This window comes from Cyprinus carpio, chromosome A6, assembly GCF_018340385.1.
Source record: "Cyprinus carpio isolate SPL01 chromosome A6, ASM1834038v1, whole genome shotgun sequence".
NCBI classification, from domain to species: Eukaryota; Metazoa; Chordata; class Actinopteri; order Cypriniformes; family Cyprinidae; genus Cyprinus; species Cyprinus carpio.
Window position 1 is genome coordinate 9,104,555 of NC_056577.1, and position 24,570 is coordinate 9,129,124.

The 24,570-nt window shown below is 36.8% G+C and overlaps 1 protein-coding gene across 2 annotated transcripts; it reads right to left on the reverse strand.

Moving 5' to 3' along the window:
• Positions 1-615: 615 nt before the first annotated feature.
• LOC109106529 (glycerol-3-phosphate dehydrogenase, mitochondrial-like) lies at positions 616-24,570 on the reverse strand. 2 transcript variants are annotated; one of them, XM_042757903.1, is made up of 18 exons: positions 24,424-24,570; positions 22,331-22,435; positions 21,085-21,093; positions 19,651-19,822; positions 19,180-19,304; positions 18,501-18,598; positions 17,693-17,856; positions 14,795-14,959; positions 14,144-14,288; positions 13,863-14,056; positions 9,127-9,261; positions 8,374-8,549; positions 7,298-7,429; positions 5,982-6,140; positions 4,167-4,279; positions 4,004-4,082; positions 3,646-3,744; positions 616-2,153 (listed from the first exon to the last, which is right to left on the reverse strand). In XM_042757903.1, the coding sequence occupies exons 2-18, from the start codon at positions 22,427-22,429 to the stop codon at positions 2,028-2,030; spliced, it is 2,190 nt and encodes a 729-aa protein (XP_042613837.1). In that variant the 5' UTR covers positions 22,430-22,435; positions 24,424-24,570; the 3' UTR covers positions 616-2,027. The 2 variants fall into 2 exon arrangements, with proteins under 2 accessions (XP_042613837.1, XP_042613838.1); XM_042757904.1 differs by lacking the exon at positions 21,085-21,093.

Below are 24,570 nucleotides of genomic sequence, written 5' to 3' on the forward strand. Positions count from 1 at the left end.
CAGTATTTTGATTTTTTTGCACCCTCAGATTCCAGATTTTCAAATAGTTGTATCTCGGCCAAATACTACCCTATAAAAACCATACATCCATGGAAAGCTTTTTTATTCAGCTTTCAGATTATGTAGAAATCTCAAATTGACCCTTATTTTGTGGTCCAGGGTCACAAATGTCAATGTATTTTGATGAGAGAAGACAACAGGAGATGGACTTTTTTTACTAGAGGAAGTGTTGTGGTGGAGTATGAACTCGTTCACAGCAGATGATCCATTGGTGAGCAAGTGATGTAATGCAAAATTTCTCCAAATCTGTTGGATGGTCTGAAGTTAATTCAGTTTCCAGCAGATATTAATATTTGAACTATTCCTTTAATGTTATTTTATTATGAAGCTTCAGCCTTTAGTTTAACTGTGGCCCATCTATTACCTTAAAGGGATAGTGCAGCCAAAAATGAAAATTCTTTCATCAATTACTCACCGTCATGTCGTTCCAAACCTGTATGCACAAGAGAAGATATTTTGAAGAATGTTGGTAGGAGACATCACAAGTTTCAGCTAGCACAAAAGTTATGTGAGAATAATAATGACAGTCACTCACAAAATAACTCACAATGCAGATGGCAACCAGACATATTTAATTACAGAATTGTGTTTCTCAGGCTTTTCAGACATAAACTGAATATAAAAATACATAAGCATGTTAACCCACAAAAATACGTAGTCAAGTAAAAGATTACACTCTTTTAGTGTGTGTCAAACTGTGCGTTTCAACATGCAAAGTTCATTAAGTGTCTTTTTAAAGTTAAAGTTCACCCAAAGACAAAAACTGTGTTATCATTTAGCATGTCATTCCAAACCGGTCTGACTTTTTTTCTTCTGTAGAACATAAAAGAAGACATTTTAAGAAATTTCAGAGTTTCTTTTCAGTTTTCCCTATGATGGAAGTCTATGGTAACTAAAACTAGTTTGGTTGCCACCATTCTTTAAAATATCTTCTTTTACGATCTGCAGAAAAAAAGTAAGTCATAGAAGGTTTGGAACTACATGAGGGTGAGTATATGACAGAAATTCAATTTTGGGGTGAACTATCCCTTCAAGAAGCAAGGCACATTAAGGACATTCCCTGCCATGCTCTACATAAAAATGTACACTTATAATATTCCCTTATTATTTCATGACAAATGGATAATCAATTACTTTTACAGGCAAGACTTTATAGGAAACATTCTGATGTGGAGTTCCAATTGTTCATGAATTTGAATAAGGGATAAAATGTTCAGCATTCAAACAAGAGCCCTTACATTTCATTATAATTAGTAAAACCCTCCTGTTGAACCAGAACAACTGTACACAACCCGTTTAAGACAAACTAAAATAACTGATCTGAATACAGTAATACAATTGTATACTTAATCACATTAATTAAAAACAAGACAGTATGATGGAAATTATATATTTTGAATAAATACTTTTCAGAAAATTTGAAATTTGAAATGATTAAAATGCAAAAAAAAAAAAAAACACATTTCATTACTGTAGAACAGTAACAATTAAGCAGTGTGCACTGCAGTGTAAAACTGTGAAATTCACATATAGTGCATTATTTTCCTCAGAAGTCACCAGGAGCCCTTAAATCACACCTCACTGTGTTCAGTAGTAAATAATCTACATTAATAAAATGGCACAACAGAAAGCTCACTGGATAAAGCTGCTCAGAGAAACAATCTATTCATGCTTACCAGGACACACAACATGGCACTGCATGCATTAGATAAAAATAAAGATTCTAGAATACACTTTGAAATAATATTCTGCTCTAATTTCTTTTTTAATTAAATTAAATGTAAACAAGTATGCTAAAAAAAGGTAAAAAAAGGCAGTAGTAAAAGGCAGCCAGCTGGTTGGGTGAGTTAATGATTTGAGAGGATGTGCTTGCGATCTGACCAGCGTGGGCACAGTGCTTTTTGGTGTTTATCCAACTTTGTGGTGAGAGCTGTTGTCTGGTGTATGTTTTGGTTTGTAGTTGGGATTCAAACGCCGCCTCCACTGCGGTCAACCGAGACAGGTCCTCTCAGATCCAAGCCCTCCTCGGCCGTCTTCATCAGGATAGCCAGACGACTGTCAGAGATTTGGCCTCTCTGGACCGCACACATGAGCTGAACCAATCAGAGAGTAAAACATATGCATAATCACTACCTAGCTTAATAGTTACAGCCACATTACTTTGCGTGCTTTAAAGGGATACTCCACCCCAAAATGAAAATTTTGTCATTAATCACTTATCCCCATGTCGTTCCAAACCCGTAAAAGCTCCGTTCATCTTCGGAACTCAATTTAAGATATTTTGGATGAAATCCTGGAGGCCTGTGACTGTTCCATAGACTGCCAAGTAAATAACAGTTTCAAGGTCCATAAAAGGTATGAAAGTCGTCATCAGAAAACTCCATCTACCATCAGTTGTGCAATTCCTTTCCACCAATTCCTTTGTCAACAGTCTTCTCTGTGTCTCTTCATATCACCATATGCTGTATATGCTATTTTGTATCATCCGCACCACAAGGATGTGCTGTTTCTACGTGTATTTACAGGTAGCTTTGATTTGAAAGAAAACAGCGCATCCTTGTGGCGCGGATGATACAGAAGAGCATACACAGCATACGGTGATATGGAGAGACACAGAGAAGACTGTTGACAAAGGAATTGTTGAATAAAGTCATTATTTTTGTTTTCTTCGCTTACAAAAAGTGTTACTGTTGCTTCATATAACCCAGATTGCATGACTGATGGCAGATGGAGTATTCTGACGACGACATTCATACCTTTTATGGACCTTGACACTGCTATTTACTTGGCAGTCTATGAGACAGTCACAGTCTCCTGGTTTTCATCCAAAATATCTTAAATTGTATTCCGAAGATGAACAGAGCTCTTACGGGTTTGGAACGACATGGGGGTAAGTGATTAATGACAAAATTTTCATTTTGGGGTGGAGTATCCCTTTAAGAGGCACAACTTAAAATACCAATAATAATTTTTATTTCTGATAAAAAATACACTACCATTCAAAAGTTTGAGATCTTTAAGATGTTTTTGAATTTTATTTTGCACACCAAGGATGAATTTATTTTAAAAAATGGCCCCACACTTTTTCATCAAATGTAATCTTGACCCACTACTTTGCTGTACTTGCATGACTGGAACTAGTTGTCCAAAGACATTACCAATATGGCCTCAAGTGAGCTGAGCTGACCTAAACGGACTTTGGTTAAAGCCTGTGCTAGTCATTTAAAAGTTAGTGGTTCAAGCCCCAGGAAGTCTCCTGACCCCATATATGGTAATCTAGTTCAGGTTTCATTATAGTAAAAAGTCAAAAAAGTGCTGCTGATTATAAATAATTAACTGAAACTCTAGAGACACCAGGTCTACTTTATACTCATTCTGACTTAGGTATGACATTTCAGAGCGATTAATCACTGTTAACCAGTCGGCTTATGACAAAACATGGATGTAGTGACATGAAGATAACAAGCACTTTTCATTTTGAGGTTTTCATACCTACAACTACAAATCCGGCCTGAAAACCAGAGCGACACCAAGACAACCTGTAGTCTATAAATAGCTATTTTCACAGGTTCTAAGGGTTCATACCTGTAAGAACTCATCCAGTTCCACCTGTCCGTTTTTGTTGAGGTCCACCTCGTTGAGGATCTCATGGAGGGCATTCTCATCTATATGAATGCTGAGTTTCTGAAAGAACACAAATCAGTGACAGAATCAGTATCTAAGAGACATTAGACTGAGGCTTAACAAAAATGTTAGAAATCTTAAGAAAATCTTAAGAAATCTTAACTAACATTATGGACTCCAGGGAAAAAATATATATTTTAAAAACAAAGTAATGGCTGCTTAGAACAAATAGTAACAGTATATTTTTGCAATCTAAAATATTAAGGAAGTTCAGTTTTACTTGTAAGAGACTGTAACTGAATGAGATAATAAAACTCACCTCTAGCACTTGCTGGACATCCACTGTTGTGATAAAGCCTTTACTCTCCTTATCAAATTTGTAAAAGCGCTTCTTATACCTGTCAATCATAATAACAACAAAATTAGAAGAGTCAGAGATACAGGATCTTGTATACACTTATACTCACACACTCATCCGATACCTCGCTATCTCTTGGGCAGTGAGTGAGATCTCTCTCCACCTCCTCATACACACACACACACACATATAACCCATCTCCAGGTGCAGGAACTTCTTTGCTGCCTCCAGCTCTTCCTACACACACAAACACACACAAAAACAGACTGAGTAACTTTCCAAAGGTTGTAAACAACTGAATAAAATTTATTTTTGATAAATTATTTAGTTTTCTGATCATAACAGCAGCACATTTCAGCACAGATTATTTCGTAAACCTATTACAGTATAATGCATGTTTTGCAAATTGGCTGTTACTGAAGGATGGGCCAGTTAAACGCTATATTGGACCCAACAGAAAGCTCACAGTTTGTGTAAAAGTGTTGTTTCTCATTTCTTGTCTAAAGAAGGCATTTACATAGAAGTCTTCATGGCACAGAAATAAAAAAATAAATAAATACTGGTCAGATAGATGGTGAAATATGGTCAAATAAAGATAAATTACAGGTATTTTATCCTTTTTTTAAATTCTTCTCAACAGGCTGCCACATATATTCACATTAAACTTTCTTTTTTTTAAGGCATTTACATAAAAGTCCTAAATCAATAAATAAACAAAAAAAATCTAATTTTAAGGGTCAGATGGAAGGTGAAAAAGGGTCATATAAAAGTAAATTACAGGATTTCTTTCCTGAAAAGCCAACCCTTTTAAATCTATTTTTTTCTATGTTCTACTCAACATGCTGCCAAATGCCTCATTATAAGTCTAAATATTTTAAACTGTAAAAAATGGATTTGCGTCAAGTTGCTCTATCATTTCATGTCTGAAGAAGGTATTTACATAGAAGTCTTAAAGGCACAGCAATAAAATACATTAAGTAAATTTTTATTTATTTATTTCAATTTCTACTCAACAGTTCAAAAAAAGTTCAAAAGGTACAGCAACACAGCAACATGAACGTTCCTGCAATGCACAGGATGAGAATTTCTGGCTTGCCTTGCAGAGAGCTGTGATATACCTGCACTGCATAAAGGTTCCCAGCAGAGCATTGTGTCTGTGTCCGTGCATATGTGTGGTGGGTGTGGTGCACCTGCATTGTGAGCAGATCTGAGCTCTGAACTCATGGGAACTGAACATATCAAAGCTGCACAGTGATCTGTGCTATTATTAGTGCTTGTGTTTATCAGACAGGAAACCAACAACCAACGTGCAAAAGCTGGAGTTACTCTATCACCGCCTTACAAACGCACTACACACACACTTTCAAACACTCATGCACGTACAGACGTAATAGCCATAGTCATTAAGAGGTGTTGTGCTGGCCGTTCATTGCACAATTGAATTGTGATCTTATCCTGAAGTGGAGACTCCTTGTTAAAAAAAAGTCACACTAACAATAGCTGAGGCCTATTATTAGCTGTTAACCTGGCTGAGACCTTTAGCTTTAGATTAGTCAAAAAAAGCTGTTTTCAGGGAAAGGGTAGCAGGTTTGCACAAATAATAAATTCAATAAATCAAGTATTGCCAACAAAATGTTTGGATATATTTGAATTCATATGTGTACTAAATGTGAATTTAAAGTGTATTCTGCTTTCATTTTAAGTAAATAATCACAGGCACATGCATACGCACGCACACACACACACACACACAGACACACACACACACAAACACACACACACAAACACACACACACACACACACACACACACACACACACACACACACACACACACACACACACACACACACACACACACACACACACACACACACACACACACACACACACAGTAAGTATGTATTCTAAAGAAATATGCCATGAGTTAAATTACATACATTCTTTTTTTGCTCAGTCCACTGCAGTTCTTTGCCCATGATCTCAACGATACGTGGCAGAGCCTCATCCGCAGCCTGGACGTTCAGAAAGCCCAGCCGAGTTCGGCGAGCAATCACATCGATGGCTGTACACGCATACTCCTTTATAGCATACTGCACCTAAATCCAGACAGAAAAATTAAAAAATAATTTAAAATTTAATGGAAACTGTTTGGAAACAATCAGACATCAATGTATTTTTAGGCTGACTGAATGACCTGCAATATTTTCAAATATCAAGATTAGCTTTCAACCCAACAGTGAATCTTACTTATTTTTAATGCTGACAGAGTTATAGCATTTGACCCTTAGCTAAGCTCCACCTTTCAAGAAACAATGTGATTTTCAGTAAAATGTGCTCATGAACTGTAATGAAGTGTAACATTGTAAAGAGTTTATTTTAAGGACTAGCTTATTTCTAAAAACTTTAGAGACTGCTCATCAGAATCAGAACGGAGTCAACTGTCAAGCTTAATTTGAAAGCGATCAGAACAGATAATATTGGTGTAAATGAACAGAACTGTTCCTAATGTTTCACAATGCATTCACTATGTGTGCGTGAACTGTGTAGTGTGACTCTTACTTTCATCTCTACAACCAACTGAATCAAATACGTAAATAAAACAACAAAGAATGAATTTCTCAAAATCAATTAAAATATTTGGTATAGGGAAAATATACTGTACACTAAGGCTCACGATTAATCGCACATGATTAATTGCGATTGTCATGTCATGATTGTCACGCACACGATTAATTGCGATTGTCATGCTAACACAGAGCTTCAGACTGTGAGACTGCATAAATTAACTGAGAGAAATGTTCATGGATCGAAGGAGAGTGTTTGTTTTTGCTTTGTAATAAGAGTTCTGCACAAACGCAATTCATTCACTTAGTAAGTGTAACCGTTTTTACAGCTTCATGACACAACCCGTCAAAAGGCTTATATAAATGCTGCAGAATATTCCTAAAGTTCTCAGAGGTGCAACACCGCATACACATATATGTTTATGATGCAGAGTGCAAATGGCTGTGCATTTATTTGTGTTTTTAACTCAATGGGAGGGGAATTAAATTGTCTAAAACCGAAGCTGTCTGTGCTGTCTGTCTCCCCTCCTCTGCTCCGTTGCGCACCTCGCCAACTTTTTTATCGTTTTTTTAAGTGTGGTGAGAACTAACCAGTGCTGAAACAGGGGTTTCATGACCCTTTAAAAGCGGGGCTTTACAAATGGTCAACTGCAAGTTAATTGTCATTGGTATAATTTTAGAGTGCTTACCTCACTCTCAATGTAGGGAAACTCAGACACAAGGCGTTTACCCACTATAGGCCATCTCTTGCCTGTCACCTGGGCCATTTTGGCCACTTCAAATGATCTTCCTCCATAGGTGGCTGCCAGGTGCTGAGCAACCTGTGGGTTCAGAAAATAAAAATGTTATTCCTTACGACTGTAACCATTATTAAAGGAACACGCCACTATTTTTGAAAATAGGCTCATTTTCCAACTCCCCTAGAGTTAAACAGGTGACTTTTACCGTTTAGCTGCAGCTAAGCATAGATCATTGTATCTGATTAGACCATTAGCATCTCGCTCAAAAATGACCAAAGAGTTTTGATGTTTTTCCTATTCAAAACTTGACTCTTCTGTAGTTAAATCGTGTACTAAGACTGACGGAAAATGAAAAGTTGTGATTTTCTAGGCCGATATGGCTAGGAACTATACTCTCATTTTGGCGTAATAATCAAGGAACTTTGCTTCCGTACCATAGGTGCAGCAGGCGCAATGATATCACGCAACACTTGAAAACAATAATATCATTGCACCTGCTGCAAGTTTTGAATAGGAAAAATATCGAAACTCTTTGGTCATTTTTGAGCGAGATGCTAATGGTCTAATCAGATACAATGATCTATGCTAAGCCCTAAGGGGAGTTGGAAAATGATTAACTTTCTTTCCCTATACAGGAAACACACTGTAACCAAAGTTAGATTTTAAACATTCGCTTAGGCTGTAGAGATGTTTTTTTTACTAGCTTATGAACACCTGTGCTTCATTAAGTGTTCAGGCAAATAAAACGGCCCTGTTTACTTCGATTCGAACTCTTCTTTTATATCTCTCACCAAAGGTCAAGTGCTGTCAAAAATATCTGCATGCTGACCTTTTTAACTATGCTGGCAAAACAACATCCATGGTAGCGCTATGGCTCCATCAAGCTCTCACGCTTCCAAACAAGGGTTTGCCAGACTTTCTCTCCCCCACAGAATCATGGGGGACTAAAGCGTTATGGAGCAGCTGAACCTGCTCCAAAGAGCTCTGACCGGCAGAATGCTAAGTAGTTGGGCTTCAAAACCCACCTCGTTTTCCAAGCCGTAGTCTTGAACCAAGCGAATGTACAGGGTGGGGGTCCAGTCCTTCCCACCATCCAGCATCAGACCGACTGTCCTGCTGGGACCAGCTGAGAGGTTATGAGCCTTTATGGCTGCGTCAAGGGTCTCCTCAGCCATAGAACGATAGGTTGTCCACTTCCCACCTACAGTAGACAGAGCAGAACAACTGTTTTCAACATTGGTAATAAGAATTTGGCCAAAAAATTAGCTTTTATACATATTATATCTCAGTCAATATGACTATAAAATAAGAATTATAATTATTATAAGGATTATTATTACCACAAATATCAAACTAAATAAGAAATATTACTAATGTATTAACATTGTTTCACTTAAAAAAAAAAAAATATATAGTAATCAAAAAATTAACATAATAATTATTTTATAGTACAAGTGTAAAATTACTTCACTTTTAGATACAAGTATATATTTTTCCCCAATAAATATATTTACAGAAAAAGAGGAATTTATATCTGTATTGTATTTTTGGTCACATCAATAGAGCCTTTGGTGAGCATAGTCTTCTTCCAGAAACATGAAAAAAATCCCCAAACTTTTGAATTATAATGTATTTTTGAAGAAGTTCATGCTATATATATATATATATATATATATATATATATATACAATAGATACAATTTTTTCACATTGTACAAATCACCACTTAATGAAATAAAATATAAAAAAAAAAAAAAAAAATGGCACAATGGCACTGACCAGCAATGGTGACGAGTCCACTGTCGCTGATGTTGACGATGTGGTTACGACAGATGGACTGTGTGTCTTTGGAGTTGGGGTCGGTGACCAGCGGACGAATGCCACTCCAGGCCGCCAGGACATCCCCTCGCCGCACTGAGAACCAAAGAAACCAGAGACGTTGACAATCTCTGACAGCTGAAGTGTGTGTGGCGAGTATCTGATTGACAAGACTACAATAGGCTACACTATTGTATTTATGCAGTCAGTGTCCTGTCTATAGCTACACACACAACTGTTTATATGAAAATGACAGTGATGTCTGCATTAAAAGCTATTTGGTTTGGCAAATGACCGTAGGGGAACATGGGAAACGAGACTGTCTATAAAAACTGGAATTGCTTTGTGACTTTGTTAAACCAACAAACTGTTACTAGAACATCATGTATGAGTCCAGAGTCAATTTCCCTATTGTGATGACATCTCAAACATTAATTATTAAGAGGGAGTTGTGTATCGATCTGCGGTACACCTGCCACTGTAATATGCAGGTTGATATTTCTGAATGGGAGGGAAAACAGAGACAGCACTCTCATTATCAAAGGGCATCTCTGAAACATTTATGACAAGGCTAGGGAGCTCAGCAGACAGCAGACTGGGGAGACCAATAACACACACACACACACACACACACACACAAACACACACACACACACACCTTGAGTCTAAATGAACCTCAGCAATAGACCGCTGGGCTGTCAAATGCATTCAAGTAATCAAATTCTCAAGGGAAGAATTCAGTCCATTTCCAAGCTGTGGAATGCACTCGAAGTTCTCAAAGAATCACAATCATACCTAGGCATTTGCAATATATTGGCAACCATATTGGTATAGGCCTATAATTAATTTTTTTTTAATTTTTTAAAACTACCATCATTGGTCAGTTAGGCTGAGAATGGAAGATAATATTTTACATTTTTTTTGCATAAAATTTTTCTTTCTTCATTCATGTCTTATGATCAATATACATGAGTAGAGGTCCCGGTGATTTTTTCTTATTTTGACGAATCAAAATTAAAGTTAATTAAATTAAGCCAAGCGACTGACTAAATGTAATACAGTTCATCACAGCTGCTCAGGACAAAAACTCTGACATGAATGATATATATATTTGCAGGAAAGATTTTATAGATTTTATAATTCTGTGAATTTCCTGGGACAGCTACGCAGACTTTGAGATAGCAATATATATTTAAAAGTAAAAATATAAATAAATAAATAAAAAACAGATGTGCAAATCATATCTCTTTCCTCTTTGCTATGTACTGTACACACATTTAAGAATAGTCTGTTGGTATCTTTCTAGGGAGTTTTTTCACTGTCGCCTTCAGCTTGCACACCAAGACTTATTTCCTGTAAAGCTGCTTTGAATAACATTTATCAACAAACGTCTATGCAAATAAATTTTAACTGAACTGAAAACATAGCACACTTTAAATATTGGGTAGAAAAATTTACTAAAATATTTATCATATATTTTGTCATTTTGTTTTGTATTTATAGTATAATGACAAATAAAAACCAACAATTTAATTTATGAAATTTCATATTGTCTTTGTACGCATACACACATGAGAATATTCAACTGGCTTTACATTTCAGTGGCATTCATTTGATAAAAACTCACTGACATTGCCAAGATCCACCAGTTGAGCTACAAGACAAGAGTGGATGTGAGTATGCATTATTTCTTTTTATAGAACAATATAATGATTTTTTTTATTTATTCTAGACTGGAGCTTTAGTGTGAGTGCTTAAATGTTGAAAATTTATAGAGTTATATCAGTCATTATATCAGTAATCAATAACATAAAACTGATCAAATCAACTTAAAATTCTATATTGGCATTTTCAGAGTTATGTTTTGTTTTGAGTACATCCCTTCTTTAAACAGGTGATGAATCAAATTATGGTCAATGAAAAAACATGCTGAATGAGAAAAACTAAGAAAGTCCAGATTTTTCAAATCTCTCTGTTCATCTCATGCAATCATCCTTCTTTCTCTCTCACACAATATCTCTTCTTGAGGGACAAACAACAAGATCTTGCCCCTACATTGTCATTGTGACAAATCTCCCACAGCCAAATCCCTTTAGCTGCCTTCACTAGAGCCGAGTCCAGTCCAGCCTCAACCCTCCATCTAGGCAAGGTCTATTTGTCATTCCTCCGTCACTCAATCCATCCTCATTCTCCATGATCCGCGTTATTCACACTCTCTGTCCCCGGTCAACAGAGTCATTTGGTTGCTCATTCATGCCCTGAACAAAGCTGAAGACACCCAGACACACGGCAGCCGTCACATTGTGGTTTATGTTAATAATAGACAGCTGGATGACTTTCTACAGAAAGACACATGCAGCGCTGAATGAGACTCAATAAACTCTTAATGACTTGCCCAACAATCAGAGAAAGAAGGAAGCATTTTGTGTGAGGGAAAATTAGTTATGAAGCTAATCAATCAAGCAATCAAGCCCGCATCCACGGTGCTTTAAACAATTAGAGGGCTGTGCTCAAAATTCAATACCTCCGCTTTCAGAGGAAGATGCTTGGAATAGTTATCAGTCCCAACTAGTAGTTACTAGACTCACACAACAGTGTTGTCTGTTTGTTCATTAACATGCTTGCAGTATGTAGAGGCCTCTACATGTGGCTCTTCAGATGTGACACTGAAGACTGGAGTAATGGCTGCTGAAAATTCAGCTTTGCCATCATGGGAAAATTTATATTATAAAATATATTAAGATGCATTAAATACATAAAATTAAAATAAATACATTAAACACATAAAAAGTTATTTTCAATTGTATTAATATTTTACAATATTAAAGATTTTACATTTATTTTATTATATCAAATACATGCAGCACTGGTCATCATAAGAGACTTCTTTCAAAAACATAAAAAAAATTTTAAAAAATGTATAGACCTGAAACCTTTAGAAAAATAAGGCATATATAAATTTGGTCAGTTCAATTGAGTCATACTTTCGGCAAACTCTTTACTTAAAAAAATCATTATCTAGCCATCTTCATTTTAAGAAAAGCAGGTATGACAAAAATGAATTATTAAAATGTCAGTGCTCTTTTCCATATAAAAACAATAATAATAATAAAAAATTTAAATAAAAAAAGATGTTTGATTACCATTAACTGTTCCTGCACATTTGTTTTTCTGCCATTGTGAACAGAACAGTAATACAGTACTCTGAAAAGCATTTCCTGCGTTTCCTGCTTCTCTAATGAGAGGCATCACAACAGCGCTACTGAATCTACTGTACAGCAAGAACCAGGAGCATCAGACAAGGGTTAATGGTGAAACAGAGTTACAGGGGCCCTTGGGTAGAGGGGGACTGGAATGCGTTTTCAACCAAGAGGGATCCCAGAATCCCTAGTGACACCACTAGAAAGAACTATACAGTCCAACCAGTGTAATTAAAACAATTCCCGAATGAAGGAATGAGTCGGTTCTTTTTAGTTAATCAAAACAATACAACACAACTGGTATAATAGAGACTTAAATAATTACTCACCCTCATGTCGTTCCAAACCCATTAGATCTTCATTCATCTTTGGAACATAAATTAAGATATTTTTGATGAAATCCAAGAGCTTTCTGACCCTCCATAGACAGCAATGTAACCACCACAATCAAGGCACAGAAACGTAGTAAGGTAATGGTCCATTTAACATCAGTGGTTCCAGCGCAATTTTACAAAGCTACGAGAATACTTTTTGTGTGCAAAGAAAACAAAAATAACGACTTTATTCAACAATTTTTCTCCCCCGAGTTACCATCTACCTCCATTATCGAGAGTAACACGACGCATGCATGTGATGCGGCTGACGCAGAACACGCATGCGCTGCACCTTGTTTATGAGCGGACAAAAGCAAGCGCATACATTGTAGTACTCTCCATTATGGTGGTAGGTGGTAACTCGGGGGAGAAGAACTGTTGAATAAAGTTGTTATTTTTGTTTGTTTTTTTGCGCACAAAAAGTATTATGATATTACGGTTGAACCACTGATGTCACATGGACCATTTTGTCTATGTTCTTGGTACCTTGAACATGGTAGTTACCTTGCTGTCTATGGAGGGTCAGAAAGCTCTCGGATTTCATCAAAAATATCTTAATTTATGTTCCGAAGATGAACGAAGGTATTATTGATTTGGAAAAACATGAAGTTGAGTAATTAATGACAGAATTTTCATTTATGGGTGAACTATCCTTTTAATGTCAATTATTCCCACCTCTAATGGTAATACAGGTACATAATGTTATAAATAAAATTCAGTTTCTTGGACAGTCCGATTGTTTTTCTTCATAAGATCGCAATGTATTGCTAGAAGTCGCAGGTATTAATTCTGTGTTGCCTGATATGATTTTTTTTTACTCTCAAAGTGACGGCAGCATTTTATGAATCACCAAACATTGGTGAGCATAAAAGACTTCTTTCAAAAACATTAAAAGATTTTTCAAGTTCTAAAAAAATGAATGAAACTGAAATCATTAAGAATCTGTCTTAAAAATTTCTTATTTCGCCTAGGGCACCAAGTGAACCAGGACTCTAGGCCTGTAGAATCAATGTGTACTATTGCTTTTTAAAAAAGATTTTCAGTTTTCCCTTTGCTCTAGGTGTAGCAACATATAACTTTCAAAAACCATTCAAAAGAAAATGCATAGATGGGGTAATATTACCTTCTACGTCAGGACTGAGGTAATTTCGTACTTCACTCAGGATAAAGTTTATGTCATCTTCCAAAGGGATTGGATGGGCAGTGACTTCAGTGGGCGTATCTGTTGTGCCGGCGATAGTCATCTTCTCCCAGGGCAGGAAGAATATGACACGGCCATCACTGGTGGCAGGGTCTAACAGCCCCATGTTGTCTGGGCTATAATTGGTAGGAAGAGAATTTTAAAACCATAAAATTATACTTGAGGAAAAAAGTACAATATGATTGCAGGATTGAGGTAAGTACCTGTAATATCCAGGGATTACAATGTGCACTCCTGCACTAGGCTGGCAGATGTTGGCAGTTTTCTGGCTGTCCATTTTGCGCAGTGAGTCAGTGAAGGGGCCGGTAGCGTTAATGACACATTTGGCACGAATGTCAAACTCCTGCCCTGTGAACAGCAGTGTGAGGTGTTACACTAACTCAACACAGCTGACTGGGGTTATTTGCTGAGGAAGGAAGACAAATCTCTTCATAAAAGGATTCTAAGCAAAACATTTAAAGGAGTTACTGAAAGGTGATAAGTTGCTGGGTTGTGGGGAAATGAAACTTTAAAAGAAAGCAAAGATTCAAGAAATAGTCTTTACATAGACTTTATATTAAGATCTCATCTCAAGCAAATTTTTGTATGCAAAATCTGGTTATATCAATGGAAATCCACGCAATTGGAATTTCATACAAGGGCGAAAAAATTCCATGCTTACATTTCACAATTTAATTTGATCACACAGATCCATTCCGTTGACCAACAGAAAGCTGCTTGGTTTGAAAGTGACTTCTGTGTGAGCTGTCATTTCATGAGGGTTCATGGCATTTTTTCTCTCACAAGTTAACTTGAAATGTCCGTTTTCTAGCAGTAAAACATTTCATTTAGTTTTCAGTCTGGGCATATCTCACCTGTGATAATGTCTCGGCAGTGGGCTCCACAAACTTTCTCTTGGCCTGTTTTTGGGTCTGGTTTCTTTAGCAGATGAACCACCTCTGTGTAGTTAGCAATAGCAGCACCATGGCGGGCCGCTGTAAGAGTGATGGCCAGGTTCATCCGAGCGTCATTGTGTTGCCCTGAAAAGAGCCGGAGCAGAACATGTCACAATACACATATACAAAAGCACATAAACATTTTTCATAAATAAGACGTACCATAGAAATATTTTTAAACAAAGCTATGTATAAGTGCTTGCATACTTGCAAAATTAGAATACTATTTTTTTTTTTTTCAGTGTATTGAAACACTATCCCCACAGAACTAGAATCTACTAAAAATACTGTGCTCTAACCCTTACAGAAAACTTTCTGCATTTTTTTTACTTTATTTTATATAGTATTTTAAAATGAGGACATTTCCAAAAGAAGGTTTTTGGGGATTTCATCAGATTTAGCTCACTTCTGGGTACAAATTCTTACCCAAAATATGTTAAGTAGGTACAAAATGTTTTTCTGTACTTGCCAGAGGCCACTGCACCCAGTTAAGATTCGCTTTATGATTGCAGTGATTGAAGTGTTATGACGGTGTTCAATATTGTTATAGGGCCTTGTGAGGCATTGAAACAATTTCAGACACATTTGAAACATGAATTACAGGAAACCTTGAACGCGATATCACTCTATTAGGGCAACTAAAGAGCCACTAGATTTTAAAAAAGCCTCTGTGTTCTAGGTCTGTGTTCTCGATGTTAAAGAACCAGAGGGATAGGTAACCCACGTAAGCATGTCTAATGCTAACACATGCTCAGGGCAACTCCACCAGACAATAAAATAATAACACAGGCAGGAAGCCTGTTTAAAGGGCACACTTCTCAAAGAATAATGTGCAGTGAAGGCACCAGCATGCTTTGTTAGAGATCCCATGAACCTGGGTTTGCCTCAGTGCTCATGGCTCTGCACTCAAATCATGATACAGGGAAAATATCCACATAGAGAAGGATAATACACACATAAGCATGCTGGAATATTGTTAATATCATGTAAGAGGACAAATCACAGCTCACACAGAAAGCTGTGTCCTGCAGCAGTAGACAAGAAACGCTTGGCTGAGCTTGAATGTTTATTAGAGTACAGCTTGCAGGTATGGCGAAAAGAGCAGGGCTTCTGTGCTGCAAGCAGAATTCTAATGAAATAAAGAAACCGCGACATTACAAATGACTGAAAACGCAGATAAGGGAGTTTTAGCATCAGATTAGATTAATAAAAAAGACCTACAGAAAGATTGAATGACATATCATAGCGGAGGAGGGATGTGATGGGCGGCCATGCATGTGGATGAGATGAAAGAAAGGGAGAGAGGACTCAAGGAGGATGAGGGACAGGAAGAGAAGAAGCGAGAGAGTGAGAGTACAAGTAGAGGAAAAGGAGAGAGAGAGGGAGAGAAATAGAGGGAGGCAAATAGCGACAGGCAGGCTGCGATCTCCAGCGGAGAAGGTCAGATTCGGAAATGTCACGGCCGTGATTGTTCCAGATTGAATAATTGGAGAGAAAAGCCGGCTGACAACCCAGGGGAAGGAGGGATGGGGGGTTGGGGGGGTGGATGTGGGGAGAAGAACGAATAAAACCTCTAAACTGTCATTACAATCGCCGGTTTCGATTCTCCACACACATACATACGCAAATGAAGATGCTTTTTAACGCAGTCACTGGCAGCACGTAAACACGGCGCGGCAGGGAACAGAGCATCCAGACGTCTCTTTGCCTCTGTTTCTCCCACAGATGGACGCGATGTGACAGATCGCTGCTCAGATAGCCGCTGCGCTCCCCCTGAATATAAGCTGCCCGCGTGCCCTGCGAGGGACCATGTGTATCAACGCAGGCCAAATGTAGTTTGACAGCAAGCACCGGAAGGCAGGATTGGTGGGCGGGGCTTGTGCTGCCACAGACGGGACCTTGAATAAAGGGGACACATTCTGCACACCCAGACTAACCAGGAACATATGGAAGTTTTGCCTGGTGGCAGCCTCGGGTGGCGCAGGTCACAGTAGATCCAAGAGTGACACGGGCACAAATGAAAATATCTATGAAATTTTAATGATAAAAAATCTTGGACTGACATACAAGATTTTTTTCTTATTTAAAGAAAAATAATATATCTGTCCCTTTTCTCCCTAGCACATGCTTGGCAAAGGCATTAGGCCTACACATAAGGATTTTTACTGTTTTAAAGTTCCTCTTAATTAAGGGAGCGAATCTATGGGTTGACAGCAGTTTGTTTTCTGGATGCGATGACACCAGTTAATTGGCACGGGTTCTATTGTGGCCACGTGACAACGGTTGTATTTACATACATATATATGTTAGTTAAACAATTGCTACAGTTAATATGCCATTATAATATACTATTGTACTCTACTATCATTCAAAAGTTTGAGGTCAGTTTTTTAATAAAGAACTACTTTTATTCAGCAATAATGCATTTAATTGATCAAAAGACAACCATTTTCAAAATTGAAATCAAAAAATGTTGCATGTCAGAACAATTTGTGAAGGATCATGTGACTCGTCTTAAGACTGGAGTAATGGCTGCTAAAAATTCAGCTTTGCCATCACAAGAATAAATTACATTTGAAAATATAGTAAAATGTTGAATTGTAATGATATTTCAAATATTAAAATAATATTCTTTTTGACCCCAAACATTTGAATGTGTGTATAGTATAAAATTACTTTAGAAATTCATTCATTTTTAGCATTTTAAATTGATTACTGGCCAAAAGAAATGATAAAAACCAAATGTCCATAGAATCACTTCAGCTCTGAAAAATTTCAGATCATACGCAAGACTGAAATAGATTCACTCCTGCTCACCATCATAGTAGACAATGGCTCCCACAAGTTTGTCTTTCTTCAGCATAGGGAAGAGCTCCAGTGCTTTGCTCTTGCTCAGGATGTAGCTGCTCTTCAGACACTGTGATCCGGCAACCAGGTCATACATTTTAATGCCAGCCCAGTAATACGGCAGCTGCCACCACCTGTGTAAAACATAGGTAACCAGGTAAGGTTGGTTTACGCTTTTTCTTTTTTTAGCAGGGTATATTACTAATTAAAATAGATATATTCTCTATGAGCAGAATTGGATTTGTCCAAGTAACACTAAGTCATGTAACACCTTGTGACTTATTTGTTTTAAGTTAAAAAAAAATCTGACAGGCAGATGATGTAATCTTGAGGTTTCTCATTTCTGTGACCCTTTCACACTTCTCCGGCTGCTTTAAATATCAGAGCAAGGCATAAATGCCACGAGTAATTAATAATGATGATGGTAAAGACAGGAAGATCCTTTAAAAACCCAGAATGACAAGGGGCAGAGTCTGAGGAGGCGAGAGGTTCAGCATTGATCCACAGAATATCCGAACCCCACCTGCTGCAGGTGTCCCTATGAAAGATTCAATGCCATTTCTGTGAACTTATCATTGGATTTAAATACAAAAACTGTCTTTTATGAATCTAGGATGTCTCTGGTGTTTCTCTTTAACTTTGTTCTGTCTAAACCCCATATTTCCATTCCTTTTTTATTTATTTTTCCCTTTCAATGAGCAGTGTTTTCATAGTCTGACATGTAAATTAGTGAACAGAGTAGTAGTAAGTAGTAATTAGATAAAACTGGTTTTCTTACTTGTAAACAGGAAGCATTATAGGTAAAGGTGCAGACAGGTGGGGAGCGATGTTCAGAAGATTGGCACGTTCATGAAGGGCCTCTTTCACCATCATGTACTAAGAAAGTAGAAATAAATCTGTTAAGCATGTCATTTACATTCTAAAACAAAATATGAAAATGTCTTAAATTAATGTTAACCACAGATGTCAATTTACTCATAAATAAAAAAACAACTTTACTCTAAAAGAAAATTCAAGTCTTTGAATTATCTTCATTTGGGGGATTTTGACAGCAAATACTGATATATACAATTAATATAAATATGATCCATCCTATATTTCACTGTCACTTTATTCCCTATTAAAACTTACACATTTTTAAAATTACATTAAGTTGGCCAACAACAAATCCTGAATGCAATTGTTTTGAGTTCAAAATTTTAAGAGTGCTGCTATATCCGATTATAATTTACAGTATCATTTTTGTATTTACTTATTGAAACAGTTGATGATCAAGCTATTGTAAGTTTTGGTTATTCATCCTTCACACTGATGTCTCAGATCTGCACTATCCTACTAAATGTTTGTGCTTTTTTCTGTCTGTCTGATGTGTTCAAAATGTCACAGTGGTGGCGTAAGCGACCTTGCAATACTTCTTCTAAATATTAGTGGCAAATAGGGAAAAATGAGGCATTCACCTGCTCATAATCTAGTTTCATGATGGCTTTCTGCAGATAGCGGACTCCGCCGTGAATGAGCTTGGTGCTTCTGCTGCTGGTGCCCGATGAAAAATCGCTCCGTTCTACCAGGGCGGTCTTCAGATCTGGGCGATGGGGCAGAAAGACAGGTAAGGCATGGATTAGACAATGCACTGGCATTTCAAGACCTTATGGTGCCAAATATTTAGACTGCAGCTGCTGTCATTTACATATGGCTTTCTCCACTATCTGTAATATCACAACATGTTTATTGCACCCAGGCACATTCTGCCATGGCCTTCAGAGATGAATACAACTTCTAATGAGAATAAAAAGAAAGAAACAAAAATAAAAGAAAATTAAAAGCAAACTAAATTAACACTAAAATGTGTACAAGGCAAATCAAAACTGACCTGCACAATAAGCAAATTTTAAAATCAATAAATATCACAAAACTTAAAAAATACATACTCCGTGTGACAGCATCTAAGGCACATCCTGACCCCGTGGCTCCGCCACCCACCACCAAAACATCAAACTCCTCTGTGTTTCGCAGTGTTGAAAGCTGTTCCTCTCTTGTTGGGAGAGCATCTTTAAACGGCACCTTTAGCTCACCCTGCGCTTCAACATATGCCAGCCGAGCCTGAACAAATCCAGCAGGTGCAAAACAGACAAAAAGAACCAAAATAAGAAGACAATGTGGTTAAAGATATAACAATACCCTGTATGCTCTTTAAAGATGCAATCCAGAATTGACATTTCATAAGCATTATTGTGCAATTGCACATAAAATCCCAATTCTAAAATGCCCTGTATTGTTATGCAAGTTGTCATTGCTAAATCTACATCCAAACATAAGGCTTTTTCTGGATTGATCTTTAAAAAATTAATAGTATTAATGATAATAATAATTAGATGTAAATTAAAACAGATTCATTTAGATGAATTAAATAAGACAAGTCAACATGTCTACATCAAAATGACATATGAATATATTTCATGAAACATTATGTTAGTCAGCATACCAAGACATAGGAATTAAGCAGAATGCATAATTGTTCCAATTCAGTTAGTTCTAGCTTCCAGTTCTAGTTTTAGTTTCAAGGGGGTTAAAAAAAATAAAATAATAATAATTTAAAAAATTAGCATTCATGACACAGTCACTCTTTATGGCAACATACACTGTGACCTTTCATATTGTATATGTGATATTTTATACATAAGCTTGATATCACTTTATTTAAACTCCCCAAATCAACTGTGCTTTTCAATAAATCCTCTTATCATTAACAGCCAATCTAAAGTATATTATAAAGTCAAACGGAGAGACTGACAGTTTGAAATTGTGAATGAACAGGTGCCAATCTATCGGTCACATGAAGGCAAAAAGATGCAAAATTCAAATTAAGAGAAAACAAGCCTGGGCAAAGCTAGGTGTCGAGGGTTTTAGCAATAATGAAACGTTTTATTAATTTTTTCGTTAGCATTTGGCCTAAATGATTACATCAATCTGCCCCCAAAAGCCCGTAGGTTCCATTTGACTTGCAAATGACCAAATGAGCCCAGACATTTGCAATTTAGACAGTAATAGCATGTAAAAACAAGATTCGGTAATTAGTGTCAGACATATTTCAAACATCCGCACACTATTAAGAGAGGCTGTCCTGCAATCAGGACAAGTGCATGACGGAAACAGAGAATTTCATGCAAAGCCACCACAGAGTAATACATAATAAAAATTCAAACAGAGCCCAAAACACACATTACAAAAAAACACACAAACACACACAAAAACAACCAACAAAAAAACAAAACAATACCAAATACCACAATCATCTGCAACACAAACGACTGCAAGCAATTTTTGAAAGAATATTCATTATTTCTCTTTCGACTTTTGCTTACCCATTTAGGCTGCATTGAGATGACACGAGGGATAAATAAACAGATAAATGGAGAGACATCAGAACAAAAGTTTGTGTCAGTGAAACGCTTAACATGGGATGCAAATGTGACGTGAAGGTGATCTGATTTACTGCTGCAGTACATCCAATGAAGTTTTGCAGAGTGTTCATACTGGTAACAAAATCTCTTTAAATTTGAAGACGGTTAGAAAAAATATTCAAACTCAAGATCATCTTTAACATTTTTTTTTTTTTGACAGATTAAACGTGTAGTGACAATCTCCATGGCAACCATGTCCTTGAGAGTGCCTAATTCTCTCACTCCCTGGAGTTTCATTGGGATTGGAACAGTTGAGATGCAAGATAATGGACAAAATGGGCTTGGGAAGATTTAAATAAATGATGAGAGAGAAAATCAGGACTCCCATTGCTCTTCAAGGGTCTGCCTTTTTTTTCTTCATTTGTTTTAGAAAGCCTTGTTGATTATCTTAATCTACTTGACCTTCCGTTATTTGTTATAGCATCTAAACAGACGAGACCCCTGGGGATCTTACTAGTTTAAATACGGACAGAACATGACGTGTGACACACTCCCTGATGGCGTGAATGGGGATCAGATTGTTCATGATTACATATTCAAGAGAGATCCTTTAAACAATGTGTGTATCACTGTTCAAGTGTAATCTCCCTTTAGCAAACAAAACCTCATTTTAATACGGTGGTCCACCCTAGAGAGAGAACGGGGTGAGTTTGGAGACTTGAGATAGTACCGAAAGGTATAAATGAGATTTGCTAAAGTATCTGGATTTGCTAGGTCTAATCTTAATGAGATTTGTAGCGCTCATTAAAGAAATCTCTCCCATATGGTTGGTGACCACATGAAAACAAGAATCAAATGTTATAAATTATAAATAGGGAATAGTTATAAATAGCTATAAATTGATCGTAGCTTTAAGATCAAAATACAGGACCTGAGTACTATGTGAGCTGAATACGGCTTTTTCTTTAAGGTTGTATAAACACAAAGGGGACATTCCTGAGTCAGGATAAGACATGCTGTGGTACAGATGGGTTTGAACAGCTGCATTCTACATAAAGTGTATTCTGCACTTTAACCTGTAGGAGTCACTGTATGGATGTGAAACGTGAAAACAAAAAGCTTGGTATTTGTTACAAGGATTGGCCGAAACTTTACATTTAGACCGAAAAAGGTAGAGCAAAAACATTGATGGCATTTAAATCAATACCTGATTCTTCCTGTATTCAAAGAACTGTGATAGGCCGAAGGCTGTTGCTACAGCTCCTCCCCCTATTAGGGTTCCTTTCACTGCCTTTCTGAAAGCCATTGATCCCTGAAACAATAAAAAGTTAAGCAGATTTTTGAATAAATGCCTTTGGGAACAGAAAAATGTTAGTATCGCTTAATTTTTCCAACTCCTGATATTTTGCAGTGTACTGTGTATTTATAATGTATATTATTTGGATAAATAATTTCCATATATAAATAAAAAAAAGAGGAATTTAACATGATGTCATTGTGTCCAGTGCTTATATGAGTGGAAACGACTAGATAACTTTTTTTTTTTTAAGTTCCTTTGGTTTCATAATTGCCTGTATTATATATTTTAATTTCCTCCTTTCTGATGCCTTTGAAATTAAACTCGGTAACACTTTATTTTAAGGTGTCCTTGTTACACATGTTACATGTACTGACTATTAAAATAACAATTAATTATGCATAATTACATGCAAGTAACTCTAAGCCAAACCCTAATCCTAACACTAAGCATATAGTAAGTACATGTAGTTAATTAATATTACTCAGTATTTAAATGTATAATTACAGTGTAACAAAGACACCTTAAAAAAAGTGTAACCTTAAACCCAGTTAAATAAAATGAGCAATTCTCAAATAAAAACAAAAAACTAAATATAAATTGTAAAAGAACTGACAGAGTGTAATGTAGGCTATAAGACGGAACAAATCCAGTACATCTCAAGTTGACTTTATGAAAAAAAAATATGAATTTACAAAACTTATTTTCTGGTAATTATAAGGGAAAAAAAAGAATAAAACCTGCACACCATCTGTACTTGCAAATGTATCAAAAATAGATTTATTCACTCAGACAATGTTTCGGTCCTCCATCAGGCATAAACCCTTATATACCGTACATGCCAGATGAAGGTCAGAGGACCGAAATCTATTTTTGATACATTTGCAGTTATGGATAATGTGTGGGATTTCTTCTTTTTTTTTCTTTTTTTTTTAATGTTGGACCTGTTTTTTGGTTGTTTATCCTACTCACCTATGGATAACCTACAGGTGTGCAAGGGTAATTGTTAATTGATTGCTAGTAATTATAAGGAAAATAAAAGTCAGTCACACTGAGAAACTAAAAAGAAATGAAAAACAAAATATTACTTACTTCCCTTTCATCCCCTTAACATCCCTTGACCTTGGCATGGTGTAATTAAACAAACCTGTAACACTTGTTCACAACTCACCATTGTTTTGTGTCAAAATGAAACAAAACTGTCATATGTCCAGTAGTTGTGTAAACAGTGTTTACACAACTATAACACTGTATGAATCTCTGGTGAAGGTCAAAGTAAAGCTATAATCAATCTCGACCTAATGCTCTGGGTAGGGATGCAAGACATTTCACTACATGATACTAGAGGAAGTGAATGAGTCATTCTTACTACACTGTTTGAACTCACGCCTGTCCCGCATGGTCCGTTTATGGCCAACCATGTGCAAATGTGAAAGAGAGAGAGAGAGAGAGAGAGAGAGAGAGAGAGAGAGAGAGAGAGAGGGGGGGGGGGGGGGGGGAGCCACAATGTCTGAGAGTGATCTTACAGGGTTATTATTTTACCAGTTCGTGTACGATAATGAGACTCCTAGACTGGAGTGTGAACATGTACAGTAATTCAGGCTAAAGTCAATAACATATCACATCTTTAAAATCTTACCTCAAACTGTTCTTACTTCAGTAGAAAAAACAGAACAGTTCCCTTTATGCTCAATTCTTAAAGACAACTGTGATGATTAATACAGACTCATATGGTGTACCCGCTGCATCACATGAACTCGCGTGAATCAAATCACCGATCGAGCTCGTGACAAATACATCCTGCGATAACATAAAGCAAAGCCCACAGCTGTGAATTTAACTTATGATGAAGCGATTTCTCTAACAAGTATTTCAAGAATTCACGGGTTGGAGCAACAGTGGCTGGCTCTCATCCAAGAATAGATCGGACAGGCTCGATGGTCGACGACAAATAATAGCTAGCTACAGCAAATAATATGACGAGACTGTTGGTTTTTACTTACTGGTTCTGGCGATGGTGACGATGATGTCTAAAAAGGAAAATCATGGACAGTGAAGGTATCAACTGGGTGATGTTACTATGTTACTTATTCAGGAATCCAGGAAGTACAGTGACAGGAAGTATTTGACGGACAGGTGGCTGGACAAAT

Excerpts from the sequence above, each read along its gene's own strand:
- LOC109106529 (XM_042757903.1), bottom strand. The coding sequence starts at position 22,429 with ATGGCTTTCAGAAAGGCAGTGAAAGGAACCCTAATAGGGGGAGGAGCT. Across the intron at positions 6,141-7,297 it reads TTCCCTACATTGAGAGTGAG|GTGCAGTATGCTATAAAGGA; the intron begins GTAAGCACTCTA and ends GTCTGGATTTAG. Across the intron at positions 4,083-4,166 it reads ACTGCCCAAGAGATAGCGAG|GTATAAGAAGCGCTTTTACA; the intron begins GTATCGGATGAG and ends TATGATTGACAG.